A 23,214-nucleotide genomic window follows, 5' to 3' on the forward strand; every position below is an offset into this window, starting at 1 on the left:
CACTGCTGAGCTGAACACTGTTTGTGATGCATTGTATATGTGTATTTACAATGGCACTGGTGCAAAAGTAGTACTCTTGTTTTATAAAAAAAAAAAAGATTTAATATGGAGGCTTGAAACTTTATTTTCTAGAGAAAGTTCTTTTAAATATGCCCTTTTTCCATAAAAAGAAGAGCTTAGCTTTACTGATTGTATAATGCCATATTCCAGTCCTTGCTCATAAGATTAAAGACTGGAGGAATCATGTTGGAATATCACATCCTTTTGAGTCTCTGATTTATAATGCTATCATTCTTTTCTGGGAACAGGAGTATTCATGCAATCAGAACTCTGCACCAGTCCAGTAAAAGGATTAACTAAACTTAAGTTATAAACATTCTACCAATTTCAGTAGATTTTAAGAGTTCTGGAATTTGGATGTACTAAAACTTGTGTTAAATTTTGAAACCAGTAGGGTTTGTTGTTGTTGTTTTTCCTGTGGAGGAGTACAGAACTATTTTCTCTTCAGGCCTGATTGATTGCCTAGTACTGAAGGAGAAACAGTTCTACTACTAGTCTGTTAACTGAAATATGCCTGATTTTAGCAAGATTCCTCACAGGTGGAGATCAATAACCCATCGAGAAGCAGGGGTTTTTGCAACATCCCAGTGAGTACAGCAAAGGAGAGGCATTTTGCCGTGGCCTGCGCTAGGCTCTAAAGGATTAGAATATGACTGCATAGCTTGTATTTATTTCAAGCTGTGCTACGCATCTTGCACTCTGTGAAATTATTTCCTTCCTAGCTTCCTTGGCATTGTTGCAGCCAGCGTGGACGTTGCTGGAAGATGTATGTTCCTGACAAAAAGGATTATTCATCTAAGTTGGGATAGTTACAGTAAAACAAAGAAAACCTAATGCTGGATTGCAATGGAAATTTAATATGGTTATGAGAGATACGTGTAACCTCAATTTCTTTTTTGTAAAAGGGCTCTCCCTGAGTAGTGCAACATTGTTTGGTTACTGCATCTCAGCTTTTATTTTGTCTCAATTGTCTATATTTGCATAGAGTGTTTGCCTTTTATGATCCTGAGCTTAATTGTCCATGCAAAGACACATTTTTAAGTTTTATATTATGCTGTGCTCTTAGCTAACTGTGATGGTAAAACTGTCCTAGAACAAGAGGAGAATTTTACTGATAGAGCCTTTCTGCTCTAATACGGAGGTCTTCCTAGGCTGCTGACCTATACCGCAGTGTGTGAGTTGCAGTTTTGTTAGTACTTTTAAGTAGGAAGAAACTTGTTTCAAGAGGTTAAGAGGACAACTAAAAAAGGATGAACCTAAGACAAAGACCAATGTAGGCTGCTTTAATACAAGTAAGGGTCTTGCTAAATGTAATGAATGTCAGGGATTCCTAACTGTGCAAATGAATGCTCCACCACTGTAGATGTTTGAGTGCAATAGGCTTTGCCTACCACTACTAATGCTATTTTCCTGTTGGATATGGCACATTTACCTTATCACTTGGGTGACTGGGGGAGGACAGTGATGGACATTACCTCATCTCTCTTGAAGGAGGTGAGAGGCTTCTTGATCAGACACCTGCAGGACAACTTACGAGGAGCTGCTGATGGAGGTAAATAGTCTATTGGGATAAGATTACACAAGTAATAAATACAAACCACAGGAAAACGGTTGGGGGGGAGAAGACATTCTGTGGATACTTGACCTGAAGATGTCAAAACATGGAATGGAGTAATTAAGAAAGGGTGTGTTGTGACCCTACATCCTCCTGGCAAGTAAAAGTAATATTAAGGTCTTGTACTTTTTTTATACATACTTCTATTGCTATGCACCAGGATCTAAAAAAATGACAGCAAAACACTTATGGAGTACAACTGGTCATTTTCCTTCCACAATACCTCTGCCTCCACTGCAACATACCTGAGCCATCAATCCGTTCGTTCATTTGTGTGATGAAGAGTTACGTTCTTGTTTTTCAGCAGTCCACAGTGATCCACATAGCTTAACTGCAAAATCTGACACTTTTTTTTTAAAAAAGAAAATTTAATTCTCTGTACAGCATACTTGATAAATTCTTTATCATTAAAACTAATGTGGAAAAGTTTTGCATTCCAGTAATCAAGTCTCAGAGTCTTTTTTGCCCAAGGTATGGAAGCAGTTGATTTTAGAAGTTCAGTTGCACTACGGGAGATTAAATATAAAATGCCAAAGAAATGTTTTGAATTTGAAACAGAACTAGCAGTAATTGAAGTCCTCAGTCCAGGGCCCTTGTTAGTGCTTCAGTCTGATTCTCCAGGAATAAGTAGTCAAGATTCTTTCTTTTTTCTTTACTATACAAGTGTAAGTTCCTTCATTAATTGCATTTGCAATGATGCTCATGTGATCTTCATTTAAGGATAAGTAACCTGGATATGAGTATTCCAGAAGCTCCTTATCTTTATACCAGCTGTCATAAGAAAAATAATAGAAATTAAACTACAAAATGTCTAGTACAATGCAATATGTAAGTTTTGCTGAATATGTACAGCACAGGTGGGACTTTAACAAAACAAGGTTAAGTTTTACTATATACTTCAGGTAGACAATGGCAGCTGTAACAGGGCACTATCCTGAGTAATTTCAGGGCTTGAATCTTAATGAAAGTTGATGGGAATTTGCATCCTCAGTCTAAACTAACTCGTGGACTTCAGCATATCTGTTTTAGATACATCCAGAAATAATGTATTTGTATGTTAGTAAGAGCTAACAAACAATTAATTGAAAAGGGTAAATTGAAGACTAGGTTTTTGCAGCATCTGGGCCAGGGAATTTGACTTGATGGTAAGAATTATCTTTGTGCTATATATATGAATTGGATTTTATCCTTTTTCAACTCAGCTTGCTCATTTCTGGTAGCTCTGCTTTCAGACTAAATGCTTTGCAATGTTATAAACAATATTTGTACACTCCCTTCTCACAGTTAGCCAGCCCCCCTCTTTCTACTCTGAGTGCCAAATAAGACAGTGACACGCTCCAGAAGATAAACTGCATTCTTATCTATGCTGTTTTGACATCCTTCCTCATCCTTTTTGGTATGTAAGCTGCAAAGTCTCCTAAAGGACTGGAATAAAAGATAGAGTACTTACTAAACTTTGCCTTTTTTATGAATTATCTTCTGTCCACAGCGAAAGGTGACGTTCCTGCCTTCAGAAACAGTCTTGGTTTTTGTCCTTGGCGGGGGCAGAGTAGGGGGGACTGTTGGAAATGGGAATTCTGTCCACCAGAGGCAAGAGAAAGAAATGGCAAAAGTTAGCATATCTCATTATCAAGCTTTAGTAATTCTAAAACTTTCACAGAATTATGTTACCACCTAAGGAACCTTAAAAGTATTAGTTTAAAAAATGCCTCCTACTGAGTAATTCTTAGATAGACATGTAATATTATACATATGCAAAGGTAACAATTTTGTGGCGTGTAGACTGACAGAGAGGGATAAAAAAAAAAATCACCTTGCCTGTTTCATATTTATGGAAGAGTATACATTCTGTATATGAACAGTTCCCTAAACTATATGGATTTGTAATGATCTGACTGCATCTTTGCATTACTTTGATCTACAAAAAGACCTCTGTACTGGAGAAGGAGGTACTAGTTATACCGTACCTCATCTTAAGCTCAGTAAGTATTTATCTAAAGCTTAATTCCACAGCTGCAGTAACTTGACCTGATCCTCCATTAGTCCCTTATCTGGATTCATAAAACTGAGAGACTAGATAAGGTGATTAACATACTTTATCTCCTTTTCTTCAGAGCAGCTCAAGTCCAGCTGTGCTTGAGATGTCATTTGTCTTGTTTATGTCCCACCACTGCATCAGGAACTGCACTGCATCTCTTATCCCTGAATTTAACACATCAGCATCTCACTTCCTCAGTTGGGTCCAAAAGGGAAGCAGTCTGAGGCACACAGAGTGGTTGTGTTTTCAGAGACTCCCTATTGGTTCCCATTGGTTCAGTTAACTAGAGAAGAATGGGACAGTTTAAGGTTCTAGTCCACAACTGTTTACACATCAAAGCTGCTTCCTATTTCCAAGCCTTGATCTTGGCTCAGATACGTAAGAGGCCATCTCCGCTGTGCTTCTCATTAGAGCTGGATGGGGCTAGCCATTCGCATCCACCGATCTCTAGTGTGGAATTAAGATCCTGCCTATCCCTGCAGCAAACTCCGCTTAACTTCCTCCCTCTGTGCAAACCCCGTGAAAAATCCCAGAAGAAAAGTTAGATACCATAGCAGAAGTCACAGGTGGATGGACAGTGCTTTTTCATCAACTTCCTGCGTTTCTCGCAGAAACCTTTTTGTGCCCATGATGGGCACATAAATAATCTGTCTTTACATCCTGAAACAGAAGGAGACAAGACATTAGAGGGATTGGGGTAGACTGTTCTTTCTGGGAATCAAATTGACATTTCATCTAAATTAAGATTGTTCAATGTAAATGGTAGAGCTGGGATAGGAAAGAATCTAAAACAGGAGTAAATAACTAACTAGAGCAGGGTACCATTCTTATGTGAGCCGCGGACTAGATAGCGAGCTACTTTCACGCAGTAGCATCAGTGATTCACGCGAGTCGCTATTTGTAAGTCCTACACTAGCTCACGTTTGAAGAGTAGCAGGCAAATGTGTCAGAGCTTGATAGAATCTTGCCACAGCCTGTTTGGTTTGCAGAGAGCTTTGTCATGTATTAATACATCTGAATCCAGCCAAAAGAGTAATTAACAGCTATTTGCCTTCCTCCCTCCTTTGCACGTGAGCTTTTCCTTTGGGCACCTGATGCTTGCAGATGTATAAATGCAAGTCAGGGCTCTCCACGGCTAAAATTGACCTTTTATTCTTGTATAAGCCACAGTCCAAAAGGCCCAAAGCGTCAATGCCCAGAGCTGGTTGGTGGGCTGGGACATAATGATCCAGGCACGTGAGAACACAGACAGTGCCTGTGCCTCTGCTGGAGCTGCTCAGAGCAGTCCGAGGACAGAGTGGACTGACCCCTCCGAAACCTTTTCTCAGAACTGCCATCTGGGGAGATGGGAACACAGACCTCCAGCCTCCCGTCTATCACATTTGAAGCTAGTAGTGCTGGAAACAGAAATGCTACACCTCCTTTTAGCTCTACTTTGCATAAAAAGGAGTCGGATCCGTCCTTGCTCACTGGCTTACAGCCTAGTCCTGCCAAATGATGAGGGTCTAACACCGTAAGAGCTCCACAGGACCCAACTGACACTTCAGGCAAACCTTCTTTACACAGAGGAGCCCAGAGCACGACCCTGCCTTCCTTACCGTAAAGTCTGTGAATTCCCCAAACTTCATCTTGAGAGATGGTCTTTTTCCCAGTCAAAGTGGCGTTGATGTGCATGAGGGCGTTGGGATTCAGGGAGTGCATGAGTCCTAAGGCGTGTCCTATTTCGTGAGCCGCTACATGTACCAGATCTGTAAGCCAAACACCTGGAAGAGAAACAAAAACAGCTGGCACTGCGTGGTGAAGTACATTTGCTAATCCTGGTGTAAAACCAGAGGAAATATTTTAGCACTAGGACAGTATGGTCTTATCAAAGGTTGCCCTAGTTTCATCTTCTCTATAGTTGCTTGGGTGCAAATAGATGAGCCAATTATTTCCACATGCTTCTAATTTGAAACAGCAGGACACAGAGCAGCACTGCCAGACTACAGGAAAACTGCTCTGAGAGCGCAATGTTTGAAATGAAGGCAAGTGCCCTGCGTAATACTTACTTACTCTTGACAGCTTTCTGCTAACTTTGTTCCCACAGCACTGAGCTGTAACTGGAAATGGCTGTTTGGGAATGAGACCGCTAGCTGGAATATTCCAGTCTGAAAGAGCCTCTGATTGACCTCTGCATCCCCCATAGCCTGTAGTTTCGGGGTAGCATCTTGAAACCTGCTTCCAGCAGAGATGGATTTTTAACTGAAAGATGACTCACAAGAGGTGTTATTTATTACCAACACCTGTCTTGATACCTTGCACAATTACAGGCCACAAGAATCTCACACAGTTCCTGTGTTAAACCCAACTGCTTATGGAAAGAAAGGATCTGAAAGGGGTAGCTTGTACGTGTGCTTAATTCATCAGTACATTACCTAGGAATGCCTACTGGGTGGATTTTTTTTGGATGATCTTAAAAAGAATTCTACTAAATCTCTCTGACGTGACTTGGAAGAACAATGATTTCGTTCTACTTTGTTCCCATCCTTCTTTATGCCAATAAAGAAGGCTAATTTAGCTTTGGAAAGAGAAGCAATCATTGTGAACAAGTATTAAATGGCTCAGCCTTACACTGGCCTTTTGAAGTCAGAAGGTGTTATTACTGTTTCACAAAGGTGACTGAATTGTATGCAAATCAGCTGCAGGACTGTCTCCATAGAAAAGACTGGAGTTACACTGCCATGATAGAGAGTCAGTGGCAGAACTGGCACTCAGGACACTGATTTATTCCATAATCTTAGTAAAACTTCACTAAGAATCAGGTTTTGCAAGTGTCTATACTTCTTTCAACAGCTGCTTGCAGAAAAACGCAGATTAGAAAAACACATTGTTCCCAGATAACTCTGTAACTTCGAGGCATCGGCTCATTACCAAACTCTCTGATTTTTATTCTCCCTGACAAACATTGCCATTTGATATAGTTAGCAGACTTTAGAAGTTTGATGGAGAAGGGCATCTTTTCAAAGCTGAGTATTTCACAGAATTTAATCTGACCAGTTTTTTTCTTAATACTGACATTCTTGCTTTAAAAATCATCTCCCTCTGGTCTTTGTCCCTAGATGTTATCTGTTGCTGTGCTTTGGGAAACAAAGATAGGAAAAGTCCTTCTATGTCACCTAAAATCTCCTCTCCTCTCTTTTTATTTGGTGAAAAGCAGAATATTTTACTTTAAAAAAAAGTACTGAGTTGGTCATACAATATGAACTGAATTTGCTAGTCAGGGACCATCTGCTTTTAATTAAAAGTTGGTTTTGATATTGCTTAAAAAAAAAAAAAAAAAAACAACAACAAGAAGAAAAAAAACACCAAGCTGCAAGCAACACAGACATTTTTAGGTGCCCACAAACCCAAAAAACCTAAAATGTAAAGAGCCATGCCAACAAGTTGAAGTAATATAACATGGCCCTTCTCAGAGATGCACCTGCCTAGGCAGAAGCCAGATGTAATAACTGAGTATGTGGCCGAACTAGTAAGTCCACTGAAATATTCAGAAAGAAACGGCACTGCCACCAAACATGGTCCCTTATAGCAGTTCAGTCACATGACAGCAAGACCAACAGCTTCCAAAACTACAGAAAATCACAACCATTTCTGTTGTCTCTTTCCCATACTAGGTAAAGCCCAGAACAAGGACTAAAATAAAAGTCCTACAGGCATTAATCATGCGCTCCTGGATACATGTGTTACCTTTTTTCCAGCTGAACCGGGTATTCCCCAATATCCAATATTCATGGTCATCAAAATGGATTTCCCCGTTGGGTGGGAAGAAGGCATGGGCAAGTTCCCCTGTTGTTCCATCAAAGCAGTGGTGAATAAGAGACTCCAGGCAGTCTGTGTGATTGATAGAGTAGAAGCCTGTGAAAAAAGCAGCAGATTTAGTGTATCTAACAGGGTAAGGCCATCCAGGACACAGACAGCTGTAAACTTGTGGTTTACAAAAAAAAAAAAAAAAAAAAATCTCTTATGGTATCCCACATATTTTCCAACCTACAGAGCCACAAAAGGAAAAATAAATGCAAAGCAATTGTCAGGAATGATGGCTGTGGTGCAAACTATACTCAGCCCTGTGATGACCCTGGATTTAGAGCTGTTTCCAACAGACGCAAATGAGTCTACTTTTCAGAAAGGAATGCTGAGCTCTTTTTGCAACATCACATGGAAATTTTTCTTTTTTTTTTTGGAGAGAAGTTGGACAGTGAGATGATAACCCCAGGATGTAATTGTTCCATTTTAAATGTAAATAAGCAGATAGCCTTAGAGTCACAGCGGCTTGCTGTCTTTTTGCTAGCGCCATGACAGCATCGCAGCGTAGCCTGCGTCCAATGGAACTGGGCCACTTGGAGCTCACATGTGGTAGCAGGACAGACCCCTGGGAAGGCATATGGTGTGCCTGTAAGTAGCGTCATGCAACACGAGAGTGAAGAGCACGTTGCGAAACAATGGTAAATCTGCTGGTTATCTCAATATTGCTGCCATCTGCGCAGGAAATAATTCTTTCACACAGACCATAAATCCCAGGAAGAATTTACATCTGGGGTTGAGCAGATAATGCCTCAGAACTAACATTTTTCTAGGCTTGAGAAACTTGGGAAGTATAGCGGTACAGGGGCAGAAGGAAGGGGAGGGGAGGGAGGACCGAGAAAAGATGGTGCTTCAACAGGATCAGCAAAAGGGAGACTAAAACCATAAACACGCTGGAATCCGTCACCTGCTCTGTGTGACCTTGGATATGTCATTTCAATATTCCGTTTCCCCATCTGTGGAATAGAGCTAATCCTGTCCCAGTGGCAGATTTTGAGGGTTAATTCTTGTCAAATACCTAAAGCTTCCCGACTGTAAGATTCACAGAAAGTGTTAATTATGATATTAAGATCTCTTTAGAGCAACTAAAAGTAGTTTCTGTACCTGACTAAAGGCAAACGATGCCCCAGTTCCTCGTCCAAGAGGCCCTCCTATGTCCATACAGCAGAGGAGGACCATCTCCTGCCTCCGAACTCCACAAGTCCCTTGTGGAGTTAACGTGCACAAGAGTGTTCCGTTAGTCCAGGAGCCTCCGCAGGCTTACCTATTTTCAAGTCACTCGCTACGTGGCGTGGCACTTCTCTGAAGCTGAATGGTGAAACTTCACTCCACATTCGGAATGCAGCCGCTAGTCCCTTGCGTGTGTCCCTGGCGTTTATGAGGTTTCTTGGAAAGGACAGGATTCTGTAGGAACACAGAACAACTTCAGGAAAATGGTATTCCCTTCTCAAACATCAGCTGAAGGTTCTCAAGGTTGCATCAGAAAATCAAGTCTTTCCATTCACTCTAATAGGCTCAAAACAGGAATAGCTTGAATTGGATATTAAGACTATTTAATAAAACCCCCACAGGAACTAATATATTACAATATTACAATATATTTACAATCACGTTCCGGACTACACCTTTTGTCCCTCCTCGAGCACATCATTTTAGACAAGGTTCTCTTGGAAAACTGTTTTTATCCTAACATCTCCCAGTCCGTTGTGCAGTGTTGCTAGAAGAGGAAACAACTGCATTTCAGCAGCAGACTAGGTAACTCCTATTCATAACACTTAGGCTACAATGTATGTGCACGCACTGAATTATAACACTCGGGCAGAACTTTTGAAAGGGTTCCAAAGGATATAAAAAGTTTGACAATAAAACAAGTTATTTCCTTTGAAAAAAATCTCATCGCTTGGGAGACTCGAGAGCACTTTTTGCTTAGGCCACCAGGTACAGATACAGCTGAATGGTGAGAAAACGACTGGTGCAGGATGGCAGAACCATGGAAATGGATAGATGGCTCCTAGAAACTTACCTTGTCCCAAAAGAAGATCTGCATTCAGGAAATTGCCTGAAGTGTAGCAATTGGGAAAAGCTGTGTATATTCTGCTATCCCCTCTGGTTGTTTTTTAGCTATGCTGTTTATGTTCTCCCTTCGTCCCAGCACATCCTAAAGGGAGCAGAAGGTTTCGTATCAAGCCAGGCTGTTAATGAATGTGAACCTGGACAGTTAAGACTATCATGAGGCTTAGCCTGTTTGGGATAAGCGTAAAGGGAGATACGTTCTCTGCTCAGTGTGAAGGAGTCAGGTTCGTGCCACCCACTCATTCTTTGCTGGGCTTACAGGCAGAACCCCTGCTGTCCACCGGGAAGTAAACGTGTAGTGATCGGCACCACAGCATCACGCACGGAACAATGCAACGACCACCACCGCACGTCGAGCAAATAAGGCCAGCGACAGTAACGACGAGAATTCTGCGTAACCGATGGCATTACAGCTACCTAGAGAATAGAGGTAACTGCAGCATCAGCCACACCTTGCAAATTATCTTCCCGGCCTGCATTTAGGGACCTTGAGCTACTCCCCCTCCTGCTTCTGTGGAGAAGAAAGGGGTTAGCGCAGAGCTTTCGGACAGATGCAGCTGCTGCCATCCTGCCCACCCCACTCGCCCTCCTCACTCCTTACCTCCGCTGCCTCAGGCAAATCCACTGCAAACAAAGCTCAAAATGCCTTCCTTTCCTGTTTGTTGGTGACAGAAAACTCTCCCACCCTTTACAGTCACAGTCTGGTTGAGTTTTCCAGAGCTAGAGTGTGAGAGAGACCCTCACAGCTCCATAACGATGTCCTCAGCCCAATGCCAAGAAAAAGCTGCAACACGTATTGCTGCTGCCGGAGGCCACTTACAAGTGTTTTCAGAAATCCAGTGTGACCTGCCATTCAAGCCACTGCAGTTTAACAGTTAGTGACTGCAGCTCTCGAGAGGTCAGGTTTGGGGCTTGCTCTGTACTTTGAAGTCAGGAGTGGCTAGAGTTAGCAGCCACATTAAAAGGACCTTTGTTATCACGTAAGACATTGAAAAAACCTGGTTTGGCTGTTTTGTCTCCAGGAAGGTGCAGACTCTCAGCCAGGAGTGAACAACAGGCCTTTCTTCAGTCAAACCTCCAGGACTCCTGCTAGTCTGAGGTTTCCCGTGACAGTCTGATTCTACCTGCCAGTGCTCATCTTATGAAACTGTTTCCAAGGGGATTCCCTGAACCTTGTTCTGTCTGAGCTCATCTTAGCTCTCCTGAAAAACATTTAACAATGCCATTAATATTTTCCCAGAGAGAAAAAGCATCTTTTCAGGATGCTGCCACCACAACCCATCGCTCTGGATGGTTTCGGGGGCTGTTCAGCCACTGCTAAAGTAAGGAAGAGAGCTGCTCCAAGGCTAAACACCAAACAGGAGCGACATTGCCTTATGCCAGCAGTAGCAGTAAAGACAGACAGCAACGAGAAACAGTTCAGTGTGAAAATCCATAGGATTCCATCAGCTTTGGCTCTGAACAGCCTGCTTGTTTAAAGTAGTACTAACTAGCACTGCACATTTACATAGCTCCATCCTATCAAAAGCAGACCACTCTATAGCTGTATGGTACTGCTGGAATGCTGCTGGTTCTGAGCAGCGGTAAACCCAGCTGGAAATCAGTAATCTGGACAGCCACTTTTCCTTGGCAGAAACATCTGAAAATATTAGGGTTAACATTCACTCACCCTAGAATTGCCAAGGGCTTTTTATTGTTTATTTGTTAGTAATCTAAGAGTTGGCATCCTTTCCCAAAGACAACAGGGAGAAAGAGGTTCCTAAAAGCACTCAGCACTAACAGAGCTCCGTCCTCCTGAAATCACAGAACCTTTCAACAGCTATTTCCCTCAGTGATGATTTAGGTTCATACAGAACTCTTTTAAAAATACCAAGCATGACAGAGTTAGTGTTCAATTCACTACCTTCTGAAGGAAGTCCCTAGTTCTGGGAAGCCTATCTATCTGAAGCCTGAATCTGTCCCTGAACAGTTAGTTTTACTATAAGTAGCCTCAGCACGCAGCCATATGTGCTACTAGCTTCTAATGCAGCAACGATGCTTTGCATGATCCATAGCTGATGTAAGAGGTGTAGTATTTGCAAAAATACTTCCTACTTTAGAGCGGCTTTAGCAGCTATCCATTCGTTAGCAAATAGATTAGCAATGTTCATATGGTAAATATCTATACCCATGGCAGGAAAAACTCAGACCCCAGTGTCAGAAAAGGCTAACTCTTAGGGCTAATGCAAGTCCGTACTTGTATGTCAAGTTGAAGTGGTCCCATTTCAAGTGTCCTGGTGTGATCGTGTACCGTTTTCTCCTTGCTGGAGGCCGAGGTGGGAAAGCTGGACTGTGCAAAGCAGAGACACTCACTCCATGAAGACCAGGTGATGTGGCATCTTCCTTAAAAGATAAAACAGGAGGTTGAAAGAGATAGGAGAGACTGCAGGATTGAACAGTGTAAAAGAAAAACTACTAGGTATGGGGCATGTGGAGGCTGGGGAGCACAACTGGTACTCCCTTATGGGCATCCAGGAGACAAGACTAGTGCGTCAGCTAGTCAGTGTTTTGCAAAGCATGCCTGTTCCGAGCGTGCTGAACAAAACCAAGACAGAGCAAAAGAGGGGCTACGCTGTGAGGAGTTCTTGGGGCATGTCTTAGATCAGACGTACGAGGAAAGGAAGGGAGCAGCACTCCTCAACACTGGATCACAGAGGATCAGGGCTGTGGGCTCCCTTGAGCTGCTGCATGATTCCAGAATAGGGCACTGCAGCCGCTCCGCTCTCCTCTTGGAATGCGGCACAGATGGAGCAGAAATGAGGCCTCAGTAGGCTTCTGGCCACAGTGAGTGCTGCAGCTCTTCCTGGAAAGTTTTCATTTCCTTTTCGCTTTGCTATTGCTCTTCAGCCTCACCACAGAAGAAATAAAATACTGGACAAATGAGTAAAACAGGCAACCCTTTGTGCAGAGAGCTCTTTATAAAGCTGCATTGTGGATCTGAAATGCCTTCAAAGTAAATAGGAGCCCTGGAAACCCTGGAGTGCTTTTAAAGCCATCATACAGTAAAAGACATCATATTTCGTGACACGTCTGACTCAAACCATAAAAGCCTTTCAGTCCTGAGTAGTGGAGGTAGAAGAATGGGACCCAACACGGTTCTCTGGAAGTCTACCTGCTCTGCCTTCCCTTTTCAGGATTAAGACACCGAGTATCTCTGGGTCATCTTTGCTCCAGAGGCACCAAGACACTTACTAAGCGATATGTATAGTGGCAATGTTACAAGTCTGTTCAGCCTCACAGCACATTCTATAGAAAGCAAGAGCTGTCTTCATTTCAGTCATGGAAGAACTGAGGCCGAGAGTCAAAACAGCATCTCCCTGGTCTCACAGCAAGCCAACAGCAAGAAAAGACAAGAAGCCCAAAGCAAGAGCTGCCAGATACTGCCCAAATCATTAGCACCTCTCCTTAACTACAACTAGTCGTGAGTGCTAACAGGCTGAGGGACTCTATCCTAGGAAACCAGTCTCTTTTTGCTCAGGTCTGTGAGCCATACTAGCTTTTATCTTGTTCTGATCTCAGTATCTTTCTTTCCTACAAGGAAAGCCTTTTAGTCTTTCTTCCAGCTCAGCTGTGGGTCTGTCTCACAATTTGAAATCAGCATAGTCTTTGAATGTAAGGAATTACAAGGGCCATAGAACATCACCTGTGAGACAGATGTTAACTAATACCTTGCCTTCGAAGTTGCAAGCTTTTGGCAGGGTATTTGATGACATTTCTGGGAGCCTTCAGATGCCAATTTGCTCATGAAAGAACACATGGGATCATTTTTCCCTTTTAACCTTTGTCACTTTGCTGTATTAAGGGACCTCGTTGATGAACCCATACTTTGTGGCTTGCTCAGCTCAAGGCCTAGCCCCTTCTTCACTAAGGCACACGTGATGCAAGTACACTGGCTGTTGTCCCTCTCCCTTCACCTCCAGTGGCTTCTACCTCTGATTCTACTCTGAGAATGCCATTTTCCCCTTGATACAAAAGGAAAATTTTGCATCCTTTTGAGCAGCACAGACAAGGTGGAGGATCAGCCAACCTGTGTGTCAACGATCTGTTGGAGCTGTAAGAAGCCTGGAGAAGATTAGCTCATAATTACAGGTTAATAAGATATTTTCCCTTTTTTTTTTGCAGTTCTTTCAAGTAGGGTAGAATTAAGACAAATCCGTTCTGCCTTTGTTGTTTTCTCTACCATCCCTTGCCAGTATTGGGGCTGATTACACATTCATTCTGGCATCAGTCAGGAATAGCACAGGATGGCTAGTACTGTGAATTCTGTCAGTCCATGGGCTCCGACTCAGGAGACCTGATAACTTGTGATGGTATGAGGTAAGGTATTAGCACTCTTCAGTAGCTGTCTATCCTTGTGATCGACGCTCCTGCTCCTTAGCAAAGCCAGCAGAACACGCAGTGCATTTGCTTTCTAGCATCTATAATTCACAGCCCAACTGGTGCCATTTCCAGTTTATGAGAACGCGCTGAGCTGTAAGCTGCACAGGCTGAGTAACAGACACTGCGCATTCTGTATGCTCTGCCACTGGGCTATTAAGTTACACCAGGGTGAAATCCTGAGGCTCTTCTTAAAGCCCCCTGGGTATCAGCAGAGGAAAATGAGACAGCCAGAAACAGCCTGCTGGCTTCTCCTTCTGCAAGGAAAACTCCTGCAGCCCCGTGGGAGAAAAATTCTTGTCTTCTCTACAGCCATTGAGCTTAAAACCCTAAGGCCACAAGTGCTGAACAAGCAACGGGGTGGTGGGGGAGAGAAGAAAAAAAAAAAATCTGTCCCTGCTGAGCTTATCCTCAAAATAAAAAAGAAAGTAAGGGTGACTCAGGCCCAACAGCAATCACTGAAACTTGTATCTGACCTAGCCACTAGATCAAGAAAGGTGCAGAGCATTGAGTGCTGTTGCTCAAACATTCTGCTCAGTCTTTGTTTTACCTACCACTGCTGCAACAGGATGCTTTTAATTAAGAATGTGTTGCAAAAGGAATCGGGGAAGGGTGGGGTACCACACATAGGCTGTAGCTCAGATGTAGGATTCTGACAGAAATGGAATGACCTAGTTAAAAATTTCACAGTATAATTTGGATCAAAGGTCCTGTCTGGATGCCAAATAACCAAGACTATGGGAATACTCAGAACTGGAGAAGAGGTCAGCTGCTGCCAGGAGGAAACCCATTCAACTGTGGGTTAAGGTCTGAAACATTCAAAAAGCTTGGGAGGTACTAGAAGGACAGGTCTTTCAATTCTCTCTCTCAACAACTACAACAGACACCAACGTATATAAAGGCAGACACTGGCCAACATCCCTACTCTATGTTATCTGCCCTGTGCAGTCAGACCCCCATTAATTGACTTCATTGAGTGGTAATGAATGTAATTCATTCCCCTCTCTCTCCTAGTCATGCAGTTCCCCTCTCATAAACTAAACAGTAACAGAACTCTGTGACTTAGTATCAATTAATTAAGAGCCCTGAGCATGTGATGCAAACAAGGGATGTTATTGCCAGGATCTTCATAAACATGAGGAGCAGGAAAGGATGTGAGCGCTTAGAGAAGATTGGTTTTTTATAAAATTAAAAGCTAAAATTAATCTAAAAGCAAAAATTGAGATCAGCTTCTGAGACTCCCAGAGCCTTCCAAGAGTTCCCCCTGAATATTGATCTGTCCCAGCATATCTTGCTCATGGATGGACCCTGAAAGAGAGTTAATAGCAGCTAATACTTTCTGTAGGTCCAGCATTAACTCCCAGTTTAGATCCTACACTACAAGCCCTGCCTCTGGAGTTTCTAGGAAAGCTCAGCTGCTATGGAAGTCAGAATATGTGCATGCCACATCATACCAGGCTCAGAAAGCAGAGGTACTCAAGAAGAATAGCCAAAGCTCCGAGGGAAAACAACCCAAATCTTTTGTGCATTCACTGTTTGGTAGTCTGCAAGCTGCACACACATCTCTAATAATCTGATTCTACTTGGATGTGTAATTACCTTTTAGGATCCTTTGCAAAAAGGGACTCAAACAGCCATAAACAGGTCTTGTTGCTTTAACAGTTACTTATATATTGTTTAGATTGCTTCCTGAATGTATCCGTCTTCTAAAAAGAATACACATGTACATATATTTGATATCCCCACTCCCCTTTCAAGCATTTGAGAATGAGATCCTTTCTCCTACCTGACTTTTCTGAACTGCAGCTCCAGCTGGATCTCCCACAATAGCCAGCAAAGCCACCACAGGGAATATGCATAAAAATCCTGCAATGGTTCTACAGCCATTGCTCTTTTTCTTGTCAACTGAGAAGAAGCTCTTCCTTCTGTTTGCAGAAAGTTGCTCTACTTGATCCATGTCGTTCTTTAATACTTTTTAGAGGGAGATGCGACAGATACTAAGACATTCTCTTCACAGAATGCATTGGTAATCCTTTTGCTCACAGTTGCATTTGGAGTATTTCTGAGCAGCCCTGCAGTCACTGCCAAAGTTGTGCAGAACCACTAGAGTTTCAAAAAGCTCTAAAAAAATAAAATAAAAAAAAAATGTAGACTTTACATTAAGCCTGTTTCCAATGTGCCAAAGATTCTCTTAGCCTCTGCCAAGTGGTATCATATTACTGCAGCTGAAAGTGGGGCTGGCGGAGGAAAAGCAGCAGTGAAACAAGCTGGGATGGACATGAACTCTTTTAACTGTATAATCAACAGAGGACCAATCTGCAGTTGTCAGCTTTATGTAATGAAAAAATTGGGGGAGGGGGCAGAAAAAGGAATCCAGAAGCCAGCATCATGCCCTTGGAATGTTTCATTAGGGATGCTTAACACTAGAAGAGCTGTCATTTGTCAAGGGCTGTCTTCAGGAGCAGAATGAAAAATGAGATGCTGTGAGAGAGCAGGCAGGGCTTCTCTGCTTAGGAAATTCTGGTCAGGGAGTTTACAAACTCAGAGAAAAGTAAATATCAACTCCCTCTTCCATGAAACTTGGCAACTGACCTGCAAATTTCTTGTGTACTTGGGAGCTACCCAGTCAGGGGTTATCATGCTGAGAAAGACAAGTATTTTCAGAATCTTACTGATTTGGGGTACCTTAGCTCGAGCACATCAGAAAGACTGACCTGGAGAAGTGGTCAGTTTGTCCGAAGCTGTTAGGTTCTTCAAGGCATCTCCAGGCTGCAGACAAGAAGTCAATTCAGGACTTTTTGAAAAAGCTTACTCAGAAATTCTCAGGTTTTCAGAAATAGCTGCATTTTTCCGCCTGGTCACTAAGTGCTAGATGCTCAGTGCTCCTGAGGTGGGGTGTCCTTGGCTAAACAGTTCTGACCAGAGAAAGGAAAAGGAACTGTGCAATCTCCTAGTTTCCCAAGCAAATGGCAGGGAGGCAGTAGTTCTGTTGCCAGCTAGTATAAAACATTCCTAGGGGATATCCGAAGCATCTGAAAGGTTTCAGAAACTTCTTGCACTTATAATAATGAAAAATGGTTTCATTTGATTTTTTTTCCCTAGTTCATAATCAAGCTTGCAACATTTTATAAGTTTCATGTATTTTCAGACTAAACCTGGCCTGGAGCTTTTAAACAACTCAGAATAAGGATGACCAATGAGTTCCTGTACAATTTCATGAAAATTTTCTTTTTCAATTTTTGCCAAGCTCCCCCCCGCACCCCCCCGGAGAAAAAACATACTTTCTGCAGAGAGTAGACAAAGTGCAGCAGTTGTTCAGATACCAGGAGAAGGATAGAATAAGGAGTAACATGGAAGGAAGTTATGGACAGAATTACAAAGGAAAGCTGGAACTAGGAGGAAGAGAAAGAGCAGAAAGCAACGGTACTGGGCTCTAACTCCTGTGGACCAAAGCAGTCAACTGCAGCAGTCTGAGATATTGGCTCATCTCAGCTGTGAGCTGCAACTTTCTAGGGATAGTTACACCTCTTCCCCAGTAGCACAGCTGGCAGAATGAAACATGCCTCTGTATGAGCACTCTGAAAAAGAGCTTTTTTCAGAGCTCCAAAGAGTAGTGCAAACGCACCTCCGTTTGTGGTCTGAGCCGCAGACCACCTCATGAAGTGAGAAACTTGTAACAACACACTCCTAAACTTACCAGTGTCTCAAGTCCCCTGAACAAGTTTCTGTCAGAGTCTGTAGACGAGAACACATCTGCAGAAAGACTGACTGCGAAGGGAGTCTTGAAGTAAAAACCTGCCCTGGAATGGGGCTCAAAAACTTCAGCCAAGAGCTCTTCTCCAGTAAAGCGGTACCGGCTTGAAAGAAAAATACTTCCAGCAAACACAGTGCTGGAAGAACACTGAGTTTCAGTCATGGAACTGCCTAACAGCATTAAGTGCATCCACCTTTCATACGACTAGTAAAAGTCAGCAGCGTTTGAAAATATTTTAACTTATGCACTATTACATATGCCCTCTCCTCTCGCCAGTGTCTGAGCATCTCACAATCTCCCAGAGCATTTAATCTCACATCAGTCTTGAAGGTAAGGCAGTGCTATTATCTGCACTTTACAGCTTAAGACCCATAGTACTGTGCAGGAGAAAAGATTTGCCCGAGGTCAAGCACGGAATCTGGCAGAGCAGGAATGTGAAATCTTCCAAGTACTCAGTTAGCACCTTACTGCTTCTGAAGGTGACTACATGAACCTGAGTTTTAAAGCACAGACTGAGAACTCACACAACCACATAGCCTGAGGGAACTAAGAATTTCCTTCATCCCAACGTAAAGAAAGGAAAAGTTTTTGTAAAATATCTCTCGGCTCAGACCCCTCCCCTTGCCCAAAGTTAGTATCTAGCGCTTTAGAGAAAGCACATTCTTGAGGACCTCATTGTTTCCGAATACTTCTTCATGCAGCTACTAAAGGTTAGCACAGCCAAGGCTTTTTCCATGAGTTACTGAAGTATTCTGAATGGGGAAAGAGACCGTACTGTATACCAGCCATTTATCTTCTTGCACCGCGTGTGGTGGGTGAATGGGAATCTTTAGCTGCAGAGATGATTTGTGACCTCTGAGACATTTAGGATCCTGCTTCCCTGTCAAGGTAGCAAGCAGGTTATACCTTGATGGAACAGAAGGGAGAGAATATGGTAGGAATGCACTGTGCCCATCCACCTAAAAATTTAGTGCCTGTGCATCCAACTTTACCAAACCACTGGCTGCAGAATGCTTTCAAAACTTTTAAAATTTAAGCCAAGTATTTGCTCAGAAACCAGCTCAGCAGTAAGGCCAAGACAAACCTCAGTTATTATAGCAATGAGAGTCAGATGAGGAAAGCTGTTATGCTGAGGTATTCAGAACTTACAGATGCAACTTGCGGAGCTAAGGGAGACACATGAACTTAATGCTGTGCACACTAACAATGCTTCTGATAAAGTCACTGTGCATCTGGATTTTTGGTGCACAAGCTCTGGCCAGAATCCTCAGTGTCACTGCTGGTAAAAAGTGAAATTTCAGGTTTATACTTAGTTCATTAATACTGTCATTGTTAAATTTTAAGCACAGCTCTCTTCTGTAGATATTTTAAGGATTATCAGGACCAGAGTGCACATCTGTTGACATTTCATCCGTGTTCTCTGCCCTGGGTTAAGAGTATCATGGCTTTCCCAAGAGAGACTTGTACTTAAAGGACTCTCAGATGCAGCCATCGGTGGCCTCAAATCTACAGCACTTGTCAGAATTTAAGCCTTTTTCAGATGCTTCAGACAACTCCCCAGACTCCCTTCTGGGAGCCAGCATTACCCTGTACCAAGGGCAAGAAGTTAGTCAGAACTCTGACTAGGTTTTATCTCTGTCTTTTCCAACAGCTGAAAATACTCTCCGTGTTTTATCAGGCAGCCTGAGCCCCTGCAAGGACTGCTTTTACACAAGTGCAGAGAACTGCTGCTGTGACTTTGGAGTTCTGATGAATTTTAGAGGTCTCAGGTTCTCGAGTGCAGATATTTGGTTTGGACTACAGGCATGAGTTGTCATCCTGACTATATTTGAACAGAAAAACATTCCTGGCTTTGGTTTCTGCACAGTGTCTAAAAGCAATGGAACACATTACACTTTGAGGGAATCCATATGGTGTAATGGGGAATAGGAAAGGAAGGCAGGGTACAGAACTGACTTTGCTTTGTCTTCATGCTGTTAGCAGCAGTGACCGGGACCTGGATATCATTTGTGGGGAGCTGGGATTTTCTAAGCAAACAGTCGGGGATGCGTATCCCGAGATGTCTGCATGCAATAAATGTCACATGAAAAAGCAGGCTCTAAACAGCTGTCAGAAGGGAATGAATGTTGCATAAAACCTACAGTGGTCAACTAGAGACTACAGAGAACATAAAGGATTGGATCATTTGCACAACACAATACACTTTCCTTGTTAAATCACCTCGGTCTTGCTGTGCTCTTTTCAATCTTAACTGCTGAAACGTTTAGTTTAAAGCAGGGCTGCTGTATAACACGCAACATATGGCTACATTCCCAAGGGCAAGTTTTAGCTCAAAGATAAATACTTTCTCACTTCCATGGATTATTCGTAGCATTTCTCTCCTCCCCTTTATTGTTAACATTAAATGTTACTTTCAGCGCTATTTCTAAATGGTTCTCTCTGCTACAGTTGCCACATTTAAGAGGAAAGGTAGCCCTGGTGCAGCAGGCTGGGAAGCACACTGGCACCGCTTCATTCAAGTCCCCAAAACAACGCAAGAACAATCTATTACAACGTACCTATACTCACGCTAAGAGGGGCTACACAGAGAACAACTATTAGTGCTACAACTGCAGCTGTCGGACTATCCAAAACGAATCTCACCTCTTATGAACCTCTTATTTATTCACGGATTAAGTGCCTATTATTCAGCATTGCAACAAACTGCTCCGATTAGCTTCCCCTGTTGTGAACTGGGAGTTCTACGTGGAGGTGGGGAAGACAGGGAAAGAAGAAGGACCTAACATCTGACTCGAGGCATGAGCATCAGCATTTCATCCCTAGGGCACCAGTCCAAATCCAGGCCACAGGCAGGGGAGGGGGAGTGCACACAGCTGAATGTGATTTACCACATATTGGCTCCTTGGTGGCCCATGTGAAAAGAATTAGCAAATCCTCATATAGCTCTTATTTTAAAAAGCACTTACATATTTATCCCTTCATCTCACAACTTGGGGGGAAAAAACCAACCCGACATTCTTGCATGGTTCCTGTGGGAACAGCAGTTAAAAATTGTACTTTTTCCATGGGTCACGGACTAAAAAGGAGCATGTCTGCTGTAGCAGGGAGCAACATTCCCCAGGGAGGGGGAGAAGAAGAATGTTCTTTAGTCCCCAAGCATTCTCCCACTTTCTATCATGCAGCCCCTCGTGATCAGCATCTGCTGATGTTCCTAGAAAAATCCATGGTCTGCTGAATAGCAAATGAGCTGAAAACAAGGGCTTCATCCAGCTGGCAAAGAAAACGGAATATTTTGCTTAACTGTCAATTTGGAGCTGCAGCTCACAAAAGTGCCTGTACTGGCCTGACCTTCTGTTACCAAAGAGACATGGTCTTGACTCTAGTCAGAAGCTCAGCAGTCCAGTCATGGCCACGTAGCGAGTAGAATTTCAGGAATGAAGCGAGGGAGAGATTTTTCTCAATACACAGATAATAAAGCGCATCCATAACAGAGTAAGAATTGCTTCCCTGGGCAGGGATATTTTTGCTGTTGCTGTTTGGTGGGCTATATTAATAATCTGTAATTCTTTGTGGATGGACCAATCCTCCTGAAATCCTGGGAGCAGAATGGACTAGTGGGAACATAATCAAAGGAGAGACTGGTTCTTTTCCTGACTCTGCCTTTTGACAAGCAATCTCCCTCCCTCTACTCCCTCAGTCTCACACTGTCTGTAAAATGTGGAGTTTTTGCCTCACTTTGAAAGGAAGTGCCTTAGAAACCCTAGTTCTGAGTATGAGATAAGCTGCCGTCTTATATTTAAAATTTTACACCAGAAAGACTCAGCAGGATCTTTCCCTTTCAAAACCATTGCTGTACATTGCTGCAAGGTACAGAGCTGCATTTCAGGAGATGGCAGAAGCCCCAGTGAAAACAAGGAAGTCCCCAGCAAATTTGCGGAAGACCTGTCAGTCTCATTCATGGGAGACCAACTGGTAATAAGCATCAAGCAGAAAGTTACTCACTACCCACACTGATTAACTAAAACCAATATTTATCTTTTGTCTTTAAAGGAGCATTTGCCTGCTGCTCTGATGCCTCCTTGCCTCTCTTCAGCCCTTTCTGTTCTATAACCAGCAAGAATACCAATGGGTAGCAAAAGGAGAAAAGGGAGGAACATCTTCCCCCACCTTGCCCCCTCCTTTCCTCTCTCAATCTCTAGCTAAATTTAATGCAGCTCCTAATCTCAGTTCAGGCTGTTGGCTCTTTTCCCGCTTACTACAGTTATCTTTTTCTTCTCATACTTCAGATTCAAGCCTGGATTAGAGCAGAGAAACTCTTTTGCAGGCTGAGAATACAGACCAGATTACACATGAACTAGATGATGAACTAGCAAGTACACAAAGCTAACTGTTTCACCCAGCGCAGCACTCAATTGGCCACAAGTCACTCTCTGATCCCGGCCCTCCACGTAAGCAGGCTTATCAGGAAAGGTAAAACAGCAGAACCCTCTTCACCACTCCAAAGCATCAGACTCCCACGGACCTGAGCCTGTCATGGGGGGCAAAGCTTGCCAAAAACATACCTGGCACATATGGGCATCTGCTTGTCTTCTGTTATCTCTTGTTCCTGTGGCTCCACTGACCATTCTGTTTCTTCTCTGTTGTGGTGCAGCAATTCCCTTCTTCTTACTACGAAAATGAAAGGGTCAAAATGGTGCTTAACAGCTAAACTCTTGCTCCTCAAAACCAACTGCAGCAGGAACAGGGAAGTGAAAGAATATACTCCCCACCTGAGCACCATGTTTACAAACCATTTCTGTAGTTCTTAAGCAAGTATATTAAGCTGTGCAAAATTCCACCTCTAGTTTGGCCATACAATGAATTTCAGATATGGAAACAAAATCAGATCTTGAAATGGAACTTGTATTTTAAAAAATTAAAACATAAAATTGAGGGGAGCTCTTCTTTCCCTACAAAATCTCTTTTCATTAGCCAGGGTGGAGGGGGGGGGGGGGGAAATCATCTCCATTTTCTGCAACAGCTGCACAGCTTGGAAGTCAAAGGCTGCAGTCTTCCTACAATTTTTTTTCCTTTAGGGAGAATAAACACTTGGAAGCCTCTCTTCATTTAGTATCCAAAGAAATTATTAAAAAAAAAAAAAAAGCAGATGCTCCCTGTTGTTTTTCCCTGTATAAACTAACACCTTAGGCGTAAGAAACAAGAATAACGCAACAGATATTGAACAGTTTGCCACATCTGTCCCCTCTTCCCCAAGGGGCAGCACACATATACATTTAAACACACATGATGAAGTATCGATCAGTTTTACCTTTAGTAAACTGCTTTTGGATTTGATGTAGAGGGCTGTGAAAGAACTACATTTAAAAAAAAAACCCAACACTTAACATGGGGTTGTGGTAGTGTATAGTCTGGAAAATT

At 42.8% G+C, this 23,214-nt stretch overlaps 1 protein-coding gene across 2 annotated transcripts; it reads right to left on the minus strand.

Annotated features, from left to right (window-relative positions):
* Positions 1 to 1,515: 1,515 nt before the first annotated feature.
* MMP23B (matrix metallopeptidase 23B) lies at positions 1,516 to 22,443 on the minus strand. 2 transcript variants are annotated; one of them, XM_075027203.1, is made up of 11 exons: positions 22,359 to 22,443; positions 17,740 to 17,932; positions 16,757 to 16,811; positions 15,829 to 16,163; positions 11,863 to 12,008; positions 8,818 to 8,957; positions 7,440 to 7,607; positions 5,312 to 5,476; positions 4,263 to 4,373; positions 3,126 to 3,252; positions 1,516 to 2,446 (listed from the first exon to the last, which is right to left on the minus strand). In XM_075027203.1, the coding sequence occupies exons 4-11, from the start codon at positions 15,997 to 15,999 to the stop codon at positions 2,272 to 2,274; spliced, it is 1,203 nt and encodes a 400-aa protein (XP_074883304.1). In that variant the 5' UTR covers positions 16,000 to 16,163; positions 16,757 to 16,811; positions 17,740 to 17,932; positions 22,359 to 22,443; the 3' UTR covers positions 1,516 to 2,271. The 2 variants fall into 2 exon arrangements, with proteins under 2 accessions (XP_074883304.1, XP_074883305.1); XM_075027204.1 differs by lacking the exons at positions 16,757 to 16,811; positions 17,740 to 17,932; positions 22,359 to 22,443 and having other exon boundaries at positions 11,863 to 12,004; positions 15,829 to 16,159.
* Positions 22,444 to 23,214: the final 771 nt, after the last annotated feature.

The sequence above is a fragment of the Buteo buteo genome, chromosome 5, assembly GCF_964188355.1.
Source record: "Buteo buteo chromosome 5, bButBut1.hap1.1, whole genome shotgun sequence".
NCBI lineage: Eukaryota > Metazoa > Chordata > Aves > Accipitriformes > Accipitridae > Buteo > Buteo buteo.